General features: G+C 46.0%; 1 protein-coding gene across 1 annotated transcript in view; it reads left to right on the top strand.

Annotated features, from left to right (window-relative positions):
- Positions 1-14,053, top strand: part of LOC143528458 (GDP-L-fucose synthase-like) — a 37,436-nt gene that overhangs the window by 19,041 nt on the left and 4,342 nt on the right. The window contains exons 6-8 of the mRNA XM_077024158.1: positions 1,394-1,527; positions 5,163-5,294; positions 5,387-5,466. Coding sequence (XP_076880273.1) covers positions 1,394-1,527; positions 5,163-5,294; positions 5,387-5,466 — 346 coding nt within the window. The remainder of the gene's footprint in view (positions 1-1,393; positions 1,528-5,162; positions 5,295-5,386; positions 5,467-14,053) is intronic.

Raw genomic sequence — 14,053 nt, forward strand, 5'->3', positions numbered from 1 at the left:
AAACAATTTCTGCTATTGAAAATCATGATTATGCAAATGTTTATGATGACTACAGAATGAAGAGTGACTTCCTAATGTCAGTTCAGACATTAGATTTTTACATTGGCATGTCTAAAGTATGTAACAGTAGTAATGGCTGTAGGAGATTTGATTGTTGATTGTTCCATCTCTATTGATGTCGGTTCTCATTTTAGTTCTTGTGCAGTCAATGACAATAGAAAATGGCAGTTTGTTTGGGTGCTGGAGTTTTAAAAGAAACATTTCTAAACACTGGGTCTATACTTGAACATAACCAAGGAAATAACCTGTAACACACTGAGAGACAGATGAACTGATATACTGGTAGACGTACATTGTAATGTAACAGGCTTTTAAATCTAATTTGCTAGGAACGTCGCCGACTATTCTATCACTAATGATTAATAGTCACATTAAATTTTGGGTGGCAGACATTAATGGGGTTTTTTAAAAAACCACCTCTATCACGTTCTGTGGTGGTTGAATATTGTACCGTCAACCAATGGGCAGCGTTGAGGGGTGGAGTCTACAGACTTCCCAGCAGGCCCTGCGGTGAGATCCCCTTGTTTCCCTGGATGTGTGTTGTATGTGCGTTACTGTTCCCCCTCCCTTTAGTGTGTTGCTTATAAAATAACAGTTCACTAACATTGGTGTAATGGCTCATTCTTGTCCTTCTGACTCGAAGCTGTTACAACATGTAATGAATATGAACAGACTTAAAACTGCAGTATTTTTTTGTCAAAATCTTTCCAGATTAATGGAGAAAATCCTATGCAATTAAAATTCATCTGGCAGCTGGATTGTAATAATTCAGTTAAAAGTTGTAAAAAAATATTTCTCTGCAAAAATATTAGTGGTGTCACTTTTTTTAAGTGCTTATTCATAATAATTCAGGGAAAAGTTGTAAAATAACGATATTTCTCTGCAAAAATATTAATGCTGTCACTCTATTAAAAGTGCTAAATCATAATAATCCAAGAAAAATCTGTAAAATAACAGTATTTCTCTGCAGAATATTTCATGAATTTTTCTGTAAATTTATAGTTTTTCCACTTAATTTAAATCAGGGTTTTCTACTTTCAAATTAAAGTTTTTGTTTGGCAGCCGCTGCTGCCAGTAATTTACCGTTTCTTTAGGAATTATTTTTTACAGTGTGTGTTGAAGTGCCCGCTGTTCATCTGAGTCAAGTCCCTGCTATGTGTGTGTGTTTATATGTCGATATCAAAAAAATTTCACTGTGAATTCCACACATTGGCATCCTGTCTTCCCTCTTCAGTTACTTTGAGTTGGTATTATACTGGAAATCATCTTGATAATTTAACTTAGCTAATATGCTAAATTCTAATGTGTTTTGTGGCACACTGATGCATTGCAGGGCTTGTTTTCAGGAGTATGGACGACGCTACACTGCTATAATTCCCACAAATATATTTGGTCCCCATGACAACTTCAGCATTGAAGATGCCCATGTTCTGCCAGCACTGGTCCACAAGGCCTATAGGGCAAAAAGTAAGAAAAACACCCCTTCCCCAACACATTATAATACACCCATCCTCCGACACACTATAATACACCCCTGCCCTGACACGTTATAATACACCCCTTCCCTGACACGCAATAATACACCCCTCCCCCGACACACTATAATACACCCCTCCCCTGACACACTATAATACACCCCTCCCCTGACACACTATAATACACCCCTCCCCTGACACACTATAATACACCCCTCCCCCGACACACTATAATACTCCCCTCCCCCGACACACTATACTACTTCATATAGTAGTCATGTTGCACCATACATATACAGTGTTAACTCATAAAGTAAGGAATACACCCCTTCCCTGACACGCAATAATACACCCCTCCCCCAACACACTATAATACACCCCTCCGCTGACACACTATAATACACCCCTCCCCCGACACACTATAATACACCCCTCCCCCGACACACTATAATACACCCCTCCCCCGACACACTATACTACTTTATATAGTAGTCATGTTGCACCATACATATACAGTGTTAACTCATAAAGTAAGGAATACACCCCTCCCCTGACACGCTATACTACTTTGTATAGTAGTTATGTTACACCATACATATACAGTGTTAACTCATAAAGTAAAGAATACACCCCTCCCCCGACATGCTATACTACGTTACAGCCCTGGACCCCTCCCCTTGGGGTGTGTGTTTACGTAGTCCGTGTCCATGTATGTACATGTGAGGGTGTGGTTGTGTGTGTGTGTGTGTGTGTGCGTTCACTCATGTAATTGTGTTTCACGCGGTGCTTGTTAGTTAAGGTTTATAAAGCGTGTGTGTAACGTCTTGTGCTCTTCTTTGTCAGTCGTACACCTATATGTGTTTATGTTCAGTGTCCGCTGACTGCGCGTTTCACACAATAAATGTAACGTTGGAGTCTGAAGAGGAGGAAAGCTCCCCTCCGTCAGTGTGCTTGGCCCCCACCAAGTACTACAGTGAGGGTGAGGAGGAGGTCAGCCCTCCTCCATCCATGTATTCGGCTCCCACCAAGTACTACGGTGAAGACGTCAGCCCCCCTCTGTCCATATGCTCGGTCCCCACCGAGTACTACGGCAAAGAAGGCACATCAGCCCCCATCCATCCATGTGTTCACCCCCCACCGAGTACTACTGCAAGGGTGAGGAGGATGTCAGCCCTTCCTTGTCTGTGTGCTCGGACATGACTGTGAGGTCGAGGAGGGGGTACCGGTATGTGGAAGTTCCCCATGATCCCAGGGAACAGCATGGAATGCTTGCGGTGCCACACCCCAGAGGTAGTGGGGAGGTAGAGTCCGGAAGCCCCAGAGGAGGAGATGGAAGTAGAGAGACCTGGAAGTGGGACCAGGCCCGCGGAGCCACGGCCAAGGGGTGCTGAGGTTCCCCTAGTAGCACCTCGGAGAGAGGAGAGTGAGTGGCGGCAGGCATACCCTGAGGTGCAACCCCTGGTGGCGCCCAGAGAGACTGCTCGAGTGCCCACTGAGAGGACTGCTGGGGCATCAGCGAGCAACGCGCAGAGTAGTGCCGCACGCGGCGGAGGGTTCGCCCCAAGGGCAGGAGGAGGACCGCCCGCTGCAGCACCTGCGGGCCAGGGAGGGTTTTCCTCTGGGAATCCAGAGGCCTGGCACAGTTTTTGTGTCAAAGTTTGCGGTGGAAAGTGAGAGCCATCCTCAAAAAAAAAAATCCTTATTCATTGGCATATAACTATTTGTAATGCAAATAGTTACTTTCCCTGGTAACGAGTTACTTTTATTATAGAGTAATTCAGTTAACTCAGTTACTTTTTTGAACAAGTAGTGAGTAACTGTAACAAATTACTTTTTTAAAGTAACATTCCCAACACTGCTCATAACAGCTTAGCTTTTTCGTGCGATACTGTTGTACAGAGCTATCATAATAAAAGTCTTGAGCTTTTGCTCAAGTGAGGATCCCTCTCCGTGTCCGTCATACGTTACATACGTTACATATATGCAGAGTTGTATAGTAACAAAGTAGAACTACTTCACTACTGTACTTAAGTACTAAAATGCTGTATCTGTACTTTACTGGAGTATTATTTTTTTCTCCTACTTCCACTTTTACTTCACTACATATTTTCCATCAGTTTAATACTTTTACTCTGATACATTTTTTACGTGCTGTATAGTTACTCGTTACAATTATAAACATGTTAGCTGGTGCCGTCACCGGATCAAGCTGTTTTATGAGAAAACTGCGCATGCTCCGGTCGCGTCTCGTTTACTCTGCTGCTGCCTTCACTGAACACTTGAGTTTCGTAATCTAGGTTCACTTGACACGTCGTGACTGCCGCAAGGGTCTGCGCGGCAAAAATGACGCAATCGCGGTGGCTCCATGCGCGTTGGCCACGCACGCGGTCGTGCAACTCTCGATTTTTGTGCGTGCGAAGTTACAAGGTGGAATTCATGCACTTGTACGGAACTTTGAAGGTCCATTTTCAGTATTTTCCAGCACCTTCAGCTTAATTTACATATTTATACAAATGCACATATACTCGAAATTATTCCAAATTATTTGCTTTTTATCTCATTAAAGAGATGGTATTGTGTTTGGTAACAGCAGAATAGCTGCATAAGTGCTGCATAATAAGCTTGATGGCGTTTTAATGTCCATATATTGGCACCTTCCACACCTTCAACATCGAGTGATCGTGATGGTGAGGGTGAGGAAGGAGACCACCCTGGCCCTACCTAGAGACAGTGTTTGCTGGAATGAAAGTGAATTCCTATAGGATGAAGTGCCATCTCTGCCTCCCTAAAGAGGGTGAAATATTGGCCTTCAAAAATTCACCTTCGAACTTGAAGAAACACATTAATGTAAGTTATAAATATAATGTACAGGTGACACGCCAGCTTGAGCTAACATAATTAGCTAATAACTAACCTAATTATGTTCATGACGTGCTGCAGTGTTCACTTAACATTAGCTGGCAATCATAAAGCCGATGTGTTTTTAGCAACAGTAAGCCGTGTCTCTTTTCATGCTGACTAATCATGTGCCCATTTTTATAGTGTAGTGTTTTTATAGGGTAAGGGCATTTATTGAGGGTAAACGCAGGGCAGTAGGCTCACTCTAGAATAAACTACTTGCACTACATAAGTACAAAAAATGCAGAATACTTCTGTACTTCTACTTAAGTAAAATTTTTAAAGAACACTTCAACTTCTACTCAAGTCAATTTTTTGATAGAGTACTTTGATAGAGTATATATATATATACAGTATATATATTTTATTTTTATTTTTTCTGCCGATCTAATTCTGCAGAAAACCCGTGCAAAAGCGAAGATCTGGTAATTATTTTTCTCATTAATATCTTATAACCACCCGCAAAACAGTAAATCCATAAAAGCTGAAGCGTGAAGTGGCGTAGGATCACTGTAGTGTTGAATTTTAACCAAAGCCTAAAGTGTAAATCCTAAGTGGAAATGCCACCCTGTCACACCTCTGATTATTTGATGAGAATAGTGTTTACACTATTGAACTGCTGTAACACTAAATTAGGAGATATAGCAATAGCTTTAGAGGTGTGTATGTGTTTGTCTATGTTAGTGAATGACACAGTTTTAGAGGTGTGTATGTGTTTATGTATGTTAGTGGATGACACAGCTTTAGAGGTGTGTGGTTCTGGACGTGGCCTTCGGCAGTTCATCTACTCCCTGGACCTGGCTCGCCTCTGCCTGTGGGTTCTAAGAGAATATGATGAGGTGGAGCCCATCATATTATCAGGTGAGCACACTCCACATAAACAATCCAAGAATATTCAAATCAAATCTATCTGTGTATTTTTCTCTCAACCACATGTACTCTTTCTGTTTCAGTTGGAGAGGAAGATGAAATCGCCATTAAGGATGTTGTTGATGCTATTGTTGAAGCCTTTGAGTTTACAGGACCTGTGGTTGTATCCTTTCAGCCAAACATATAAATCAGTGAAAGAGTGTTTTGTTTATCTGATTATTACCTGTCGTTGAAATTTTGAACCTTTGATCGTGAGCAAGAATAGTCAGAAGCAGTTGGGTAAGATATCAAAGTAGAGGTGTATTCAACTAAGGATTTTCATAGTCGAATCTGATGCGTCAGATATTCCCTTTAGTCGACTAATAATCGAATCGTTTATTTATTAATTTATTTATCTAGAGCACCTTAAATGGGATCCCGTTCTCATTCAGGACTTTTTTCCACTTCAAAGTAAAAACCTAAAACACTCAGATAAATGAATAAACATGGTAGGTTGGCTTTATTCAGGTTTTATTTATTTACTTATTTATTTTTTAATGAAACGTTAGAGAACATTAACCGTCAGTGCGCAGTGTGCATATCGAACTATCAGACAGGCACTGTGCAAAATGTCAAATATTTTTAATAAAATATGCCTGCCTGAAAATATTAAAACAATTGCAACACAACAGCAAAAAAATTATAAGTAAAGGTTCAAGTAACGGGGTTTAAAAAGCAAACAACAACCAAAAATGTTTATAGAACTACTTGCCGAGACGCACCGCGACGGAGACGACACGACCGAAACGACAAACTTTTTTTTTTTTGCCTTACCCGTTTTAAAAGGTATGCCATGTTGGTTGTTGTCGTGCGAAATGAAAGACGTTGATGACATAACTTGCACTTTACTTTGTTTGACTCATCTTTATCTTTTCAAAATACTTTTGAAGTTTTTTAGTAGCCATTATAATCTCGGTAGACGCTGACTATCGTGTAGCGTGTTCAGCTCCGCTCATGCTACAGGTTACATTATTAGTTTAGTGACAGAATTATGGACATCTGTGTAACCCTGGGTGCGGGCGGAATGACGAGGCACTAAGTCCAGCTCAAACACAGCAACATTAGCGCACATCGAACATTTATACACTCGTGTGTGTGACTCAGACAAAGATGAGCACAAGACACTGCGCGAACGCACATTAAATAGACAAAAGACATAAGCCCCTAGTGATGACGACACAAGCCACAGGTGAGACTGATGAACACACACACACACATACAACCACACCCACGGAGCTACATAGACGGACATAACCAGACGTAGACAACATGAACACATGCCCCAAGGGGAGGGGTCCGGGGCTGTAGCATGACAGAGCCCCCCACCAAGGGCACAACCCGTCCCGGGGTGCCAGCATAGATTGAACACCCCGGACCCACACTGATGGGCGGGTCCGGAGCCGCCGGTCATGCATCGAACAGCTTAGAACACCCTCCCTGGGAAGACAGGGGAAAAGACATTAGACACACATAACAGCACATTTACAAACACACATTGGAACATGAAACACGAGAGGCACAAGAGAGAAAAGGAGATTCGGAAGAAACACTGGGATAGACACAAACACAGGTATTGGCAGATAGGGAAATATGTTTCGCGGATTTAGGAGAGCTGCCAAGGGGGAATAATCTCCCTGGCCCGCAGGCACTACAGGGGGCGGTCCTCCTCCTATCCTTGGGGCAAATCCTCCACTGCGTGCGGCGGATGCCTTGGCAGCCCTCTCAGTGGGCGTGCAACCAGTCTCCTTAGGAGCCGCTGAGGGAGGCGCCGCAGGATACGCCTGCCGATACTCAGTCTCCTTCCTCTGAGCTTTCCCTAAGGAACCCCCACTCTCCCTTAACGGTCGCTCCACTGTTCCTTTCCCATGTGCGGGTTCCTCCATCTCCATCTCCTCCTCAGAGTCACCCGGACTCCATCTCATGGGCTTCTCTGGAGTGTCGTACTGAGAGCAGTCCATTTGGCTACCCTCGGAATGAGATGGAGGCACACACTCCACCCGATGCCTCTTCTCCCTCACGATCTCCCTGGAATACTCTGATGGGGGAGGGCTTGATTCCTCCCCGCAGTACTCATTGGGGACCGAGCACTCAGACGGAGGGGGGCTTTCATCCTCCCCATTGTACTCCGAGGGAGCAGAGCACTCAGACGGAGGGGGGCTGGTGTCATCCCCGTAGTACACCGTGGGGACAGAGCACTCCGACAGAGGGGGGCTGGTGTCTTCCCCGTAGTACCCCGTGGGGACAGAGCACTCCGACGGAGGGGGGCTGGTGTCTTCCCCATAGTACTCCATGGGGACAGAGCACTCCGACAGAGGGGGGCTGGTGTCTTCCCAGTAGTACTACGTGGGGACAGAGCACTCCGATGGAGGGGGGCTGGTGTCTTCCCCGAAGTACTCCGTGGGGACAGAGCACTCCAACGGAGGGGGGCTGGTGTCCTCCCCACAGTACTCCGTAGGGGCAGGTGTCCTCCCCACAGTACTCCGTAGGGGCAGTGTACACGGACGGGGAGTAGCTAGCTCCAGAGTCCGTCTCCTCCTCTTCGGAATCCCCACTCCCGAACTCCACCTCCGGAGGGGTCACACCCACCATCCCCACATATACCACCAATGGGTCTTCAGGGGGGCGTGGAGACGTTGTCATGGGGAACTCCCACCTGCCAACTGCCAGGGAAGAGGAGGCCCTCATCGGGGAGCGGAACCCTGATCGCCAAGCCTTCTGTTCCGCCTGGTGATAATGCTCAGCTTTTGACTCCTCCGTGGCCTCCCGTGCATACCGTAGCAGGGCCTCACATACTGGATCCTGCTCCAGCTCCGCCTCTGTCGCGGGAGCATTGCGGCTTCACAGGGGAAGAGGGGTGGTAGTGTCGACTCGCCCTATTCCCCTTCTTGGCACAAGAGGAACGACCTGGCATTATTAAAGGTTCAGCTCGTCTTTCTGTAATGCTGGGTGCGGGCAGAAGGACGAGACACTAAGTCCAGCTCAAACACAGCAATGTTGCTTTAATGGTGAATACACAAATACGCAGATAGCGCACATCAAACATTTATACACTTGCGTGTGTGACTCAGACAAAGATGAGCACAAGACATTGCGCGAACGCACATTAAATAGACAAACCACATAAGCCCTGAGTGATGATGAGACAAGTCACCGGTGAGACTGATGAACACACACACATACAACCACACCCATGGAGCTACATAGACGGACATAACTAGATGTAGACAACATGAACACACACCCCAAGGGTAGGGGTCCAGGGCTGTAGCGTGACAATCTGGCCTCGTTGGTACCCGAATAATTTAAATCCTAATGTGTGTATGTATCCTAAAATACTGTATATCCTTTTAGTCCTTCCTGTTAATTTAGTTTTAGCCTTCATAAATGAACAAAGATGATTCAGAATGGGAGGAGCACAGCTAACACAGCTACAACACTACATCTGCATTAAGTGGAGGAGTAGTGTTACAGTTGTAGCAGAAGTGGGACCAAGTCAGTGTTTTGCAAGTCTCAAGTAAGTCCAAGTCTTTATCCTCAAGTCCCGAGTCAAGTCTCAAGCAAAGACAGTCAACTCAAGTCAAGTCTCGAGTCAAGACAAGCAACCGTCAAGTCAAGTCCCAAGTCTGAAACTTCCATTTCTTTACTCGTTTTGTTGGTGTCCGCCAGCCAAAAGATGACGGATCATTTACATTTTATCTTCTCTTAATTACATAAATGTACTTAAACAAGAATGTTTCGTTACATCATTTTACACGAAAATAGCAAGCTTCATCGTAAGCAAGATGCTGTCATTACGAATGGTTATTCTAAACATTTGGATTAAATGTTTAAATATAGACTAATAAAAGGTTAGGGTTATTTTTTCATTGTTTTCTGTTATTGTGGGGTCACGGTGTACTATTGTTACCTGGAGATTCAGTGGGGTCACATATTCTGATGGCTGCCATCAGAATTGGTGACCCCAGTTAAAAAGGCTCACCTGTACATCCCATTCATGATTTCTTTGTTGACTGCAATGGTGAGGGGATGGTAAATCTTGTTTAAGTACATTTATGTAATTAAGAGACGATAAAATGTAAATATAAACATCTGTCATATTTTGGCTCGTGGACACCAACAAAACGAGTAAAGAAAGTGCATCAGCGTAGTTTACGTAGCATTCGTAAAGCGTTTGTTCCTCTGAACAGAAACTGAAATAGCGCCCCCTGTGGTCACAAAACTCGACGGTCACAGAATCTGCGTCAGAAGGACGGAAATGAAATTAATGGGGCGCACTTTATAAATATTAATATGTGTTTTAAAATTTAGATTTGGGGTAAAAAAAAAAAGTCTTTGCAAGTAAACAGGTTCAAGTCCAATTCAAGTCCCAAGTTATTGGTGTAAAAGTCCAAGTCAAGTCTAAGTCTCTGAATATTTTTTCAAGTCAAGTCAAAAGTCTTAATATTAATGACTCGAGTCTGACTCGAGTCCAAGTCATGTGACTCGAGTCCCCACCTCTGAGTTGTAGTACAACACTATGTAGCGGATACATATGTTAGTTTGTGAATTATGAACGGGGCACCATCCTGATTGCTCAGGAACCAGTATTGTGATAACGGAGATAGGTGGAATGTGGTTTAATCAGTCTCCTTAACAAAGGGTTAAGTTCTGATTCCACGCAGTGACCTAATACCATCAATCAAAATATGTATTTACCACCGTGACCAGATTAATGAACAAATATCAAAATTTATTAAATGGTTACTATGACAATTGATATAAAGGATAACATGTGGAATGATTTGGCTCAAAGTGAAACTAAACCTATACGTGAATCTACTAATCAAACCAGATATATAATGGTAAACAACAAAGAATAGAACATTAAACAACAACAGCAAATAATCAGCAATTATTGACGGTCATGGGACTTAAATGGATTATAGATGTTTTAGAAAGAGAGTAGGATAGTATGAAGAGAAGGTCTGGGCATAGATTTCTATAGTAACAACTATTGCTAGATTGGACTCTGGGAGGTAGAGATATAATTGGTCGCTAACAGACGAACTGGCAACCCCAAAACAGCACGTGAACTCTGGGTCTTACTGTGACGTAGCCCGGCACGTCCGTGCGTGTGTCTGGGGGGAGGAAGGCGTGTCGACCGACGCCCGTTCAATGTTCGTTCACTCCTGAGGTGGCTGGGTCAGCGAAGTCTGTCTTTCAAGACGGCTTGAAGTGCTAAGGCCTAGCGGTGACGTCACAGTCGTGGTTGGAGGGTAGCAGTTCACTTGATGAGATGACTTCGAAGTTAAACTAAAGTTAATTTCTATCGACCAAACAGAAATAACTCGAATTTAACTAAGAAAGGAAGATGAGCTTGACTTTAAAACAATGAAAACAAAAGTAAGTTTGACGACGACACAGACCAAATAAAACACTTTCTCGAGAAATAAATTATAACGAAGATCTTCTAGAAGTTAGATAAAGTTCGAACTTAACTGCGGTCTCTTGGCATCACTCCAACTCTTCTTTTCACTTCTCGAGGGACACCTTTTAAGCAACATTTAGGGGCGTGACTGTAGTTCCCCATGAGTTGCTATTCTGGTGATCATTGGACTCTGATTCCTGAATATGCATAATCTCTGCCCGGACAGGAGGTAATCCGAAAAAGGAGAGAGAGGGGAGAAGGGAGAAAAGGGGGGTTTGTGACCCTGCCCGTCTCTCAGAGATTTAGTTAATGGGAGACAAAAGCAGACTATTACAATTTCAAGACAATTGGAATTCTCTGATTCCTAAATAAATTGATTTGTATGCTCTGCCTAAATAAGTATTAATTTGACTCTACCAGCCTATACCTTGAGCCATTCTTAATTTCCACTTCTGGACACTGAATGACACATAATGCACAGACAGGTATGAATATGAGGTCACAAAAGCACATATGAACATGGTTACATTTGGTAAGTGACAACTTAATACATGTATATGTACATGCCTACTATAGCACATTACATTTTGATACTCGGATAGATGTATAAATCTTAATTAGACATTACACTGGACAACAAGTGTATTGATAGATCTCAAATAATGTAGCACATGGATATGAGAATATGTAGGTCTCTATGACCTTAACACACAGAACTTAATGAGCATGCATATCTAAACAGCAGAACACAAGAATATGTATATGCATGCATGCCTTCACGATACAATTCAAAACTACAAAGATAGGTGTATCTAATTACTGAAATTGTAACGCGGCACCCCCGAACACGGTGGTGTCGCGCTGGTTTCGAGGAGTGTAGGACTCAAGTGCAAACCCACTAAAAGCAAAACGGCAAAAAACAGCCAAACTGAAACCTCCGCGACTGCGGGAAAACGAAAACAAAAAACCCAGAGGGAACAACAGAAGAACTACACGGAGAACGGCTCGACGTGTCAAAAGGGGAAATAAAATAGATGAAGCTTAGGTAGGCAAGACCTAAGCTTCTACCAGGATACCTGTCAGCCTGTCCATCAGAACACTGGTAGACAACCGACATAGAACAGAGAGGGAAGAAACAAACAGAACGTACGAGAGACAAAACCTGAGAACACTCAGGGGAGAAACGGAAGACTGAGAGAAATAAGTCACTGCAAGAGTAACTGGCTTAGGCTGCGAGTGCAACAACAACTAACAACTTCAGCAACGGGTTGCTGGAGTCACCCGTGTTAAATAGGCTGCTGACAGCTGCGTTCTATTGGACTTGATTGCCCCTGGTTCTAGCTCGCGTGCTCCGCCTAGTGGCGGCAGGAGGCACGTGCCTGGGTCCAACCCTGACAGAACCCCCCCCTCCAGGCCCGAGACCCCGCGGGCCCAGGGCAACAGCCCTGTCGCGGTAGAAGGCCGCGATCAGGGAAGGATCCAGGATGCGTGCCCTGGGGACCCAAGACCGCTCCTCAGGCCCGTAACCCTCCCAATCCACCAGAAACTGATCCCGCCCCCTAACCCGACGGACGTCCAAAAGACGCCGCACCGTATAAACCGGACCCCCACCAACCATACGCGGTGCAGGAGGAGCCGGGGTGGGAGAAGAACCACACAAGTACGGCCGGAGATGGGACACGTGAAACACCGGGTGGACACGCATGGACGGAGGGAGAACCAAACGGTAGGTGACCGGGTTGATGCGACGGTCGATTTTGAACGGGCCCAGGAAGCGAGGAGCCAGCTTCTTGGTGCCACCCCGCACCGGCAAGTTGCCCGCCGCCAACCACACCCGCTGACCAGGATGGAAGGACAGCGCAGGGAGACGATGTTTGTTGGCGCTGCGGCAATAGGCGGAGGAGGCCTTCAACAGGGCCGAGCGAGCACGCGACCAAGCCTTGCGGCAGCGCCGAAACTGAGCCACAGCGGAAGGCACAGCCACGGCCTGCTCGTGATCAGCGAACAGGGGAGGCGCATACCTGAATAAGCATTCAAAGGGCGACATACCCAGAGCCGAATGCCACAGCGTGTTGTGGGCGTATTCAGCCCATAACAGGTGGTCGGCCCAGGATGCGGGCTTAGTGGACGCCAGGCACCTGAGCGTCTGCTCCAGGTCCTGGTTTACACGCTCGGTCTGACCATTGGACTGGGGGTGGAAACCCGAAGAGAGACTGGCGGAGGCACCGTGGAGGAGGCACCACGTCCTGAGGAAATCCGTAGTTGCGGACTACATGAACCAGTAAAAGACGCAGTTTCTCGGGCGGAGGGCAGCTTAGGCAGGCCGATGAATTTACTGTACTTAGAGAACCTGTCTACAACCACGAGAATGGTGGTCAGCCCTTTGGAGGACGGAAGACCGGTGACGAAGTCTAGGGAGATATGGGACCACGGTCTGGAGGGAGTAGGTAAAGGGCGCAACAACCCCCTGGGCTTACTACGAGGAGCCTTGCTTCTGTTGCACACCTCGCAGGAAGCCACGAAGTCACGGATCTCCTGATCCATCGCGGGCCACCAAAACCTCCATTTTATGAGCTCGGCGGTCCGCCTAGCACCGGGGTTCGCCGCGTACCGTTCGGTGTGCCCCCATAAGAGGACCTTACGCCGGACAGTCGAGGGAACGTAGAGACAGCCAGGAGGAACACCGCTAGGGCCGGGTTCGTTAGCGAGTTCATCCTGTACTGTCTTTTCGATTCCCCACCAGATAGGTGCGACAACAACACCCGGGGGAAGCACGGTCTCGGGACTGTCGACGAGAGGTGGCTCCCACTGACGGGACAAAGCGTCAGGCTTAGTGTTTTTTGAGCCAGGACGGTACGACAAGGCCTGTTTGGCGTTGAGACGCTTGGCCTGCTGGAGGTACGTCAGGTTTTTGTGGTCCGACCAGACCAGGAAAGGGTGGCGAGCTCCCTCCAGCCAGTGCCGCCACTCCTCTAAGGCCATCTTAACGGCCAGGAGTTCTTTGTCCCCTACGTCGTACCGTCTCTCCGTAGGGGTGAACCGGTGTGAAAAATAGGCACAGGGATGCAGTTTAGGTGGTGATCCGACCCTCTGCGAGAGAACAGCCCCAACGCCCAGGTCAGAGGCGTCGGTTTCGACAATGAAGGGGAGCTCAGGGTCAGGAACCCGCAGCACAGGAGCACTGGTGAAAAGGCCCTTCAGGGTCTCGAACGCTTTCTGGGCTTCCGGGGTCCATGTGAACTTCCCCAATTTTTTGCTAGTGAGGGCAGAGAGCGGAGCAGCAAGGGAGCCAATATCCCTGATA

Source organism: Brachyhypopomus gauderio, chromosome 12 (genome assembly GCF_052324685.1).
Source record: "Brachyhypopomus gauderio isolate BG-103 chromosome 12, BGAUD_0.2, whole genome shotgun sequence".
Lineage (NCBI taxonomy): Eukaryota > Metazoa > Chordata > Actinopteri > Gymnotiformes > Hypopomidae > Brachyhypopomus > Brachyhypopomus gauderio.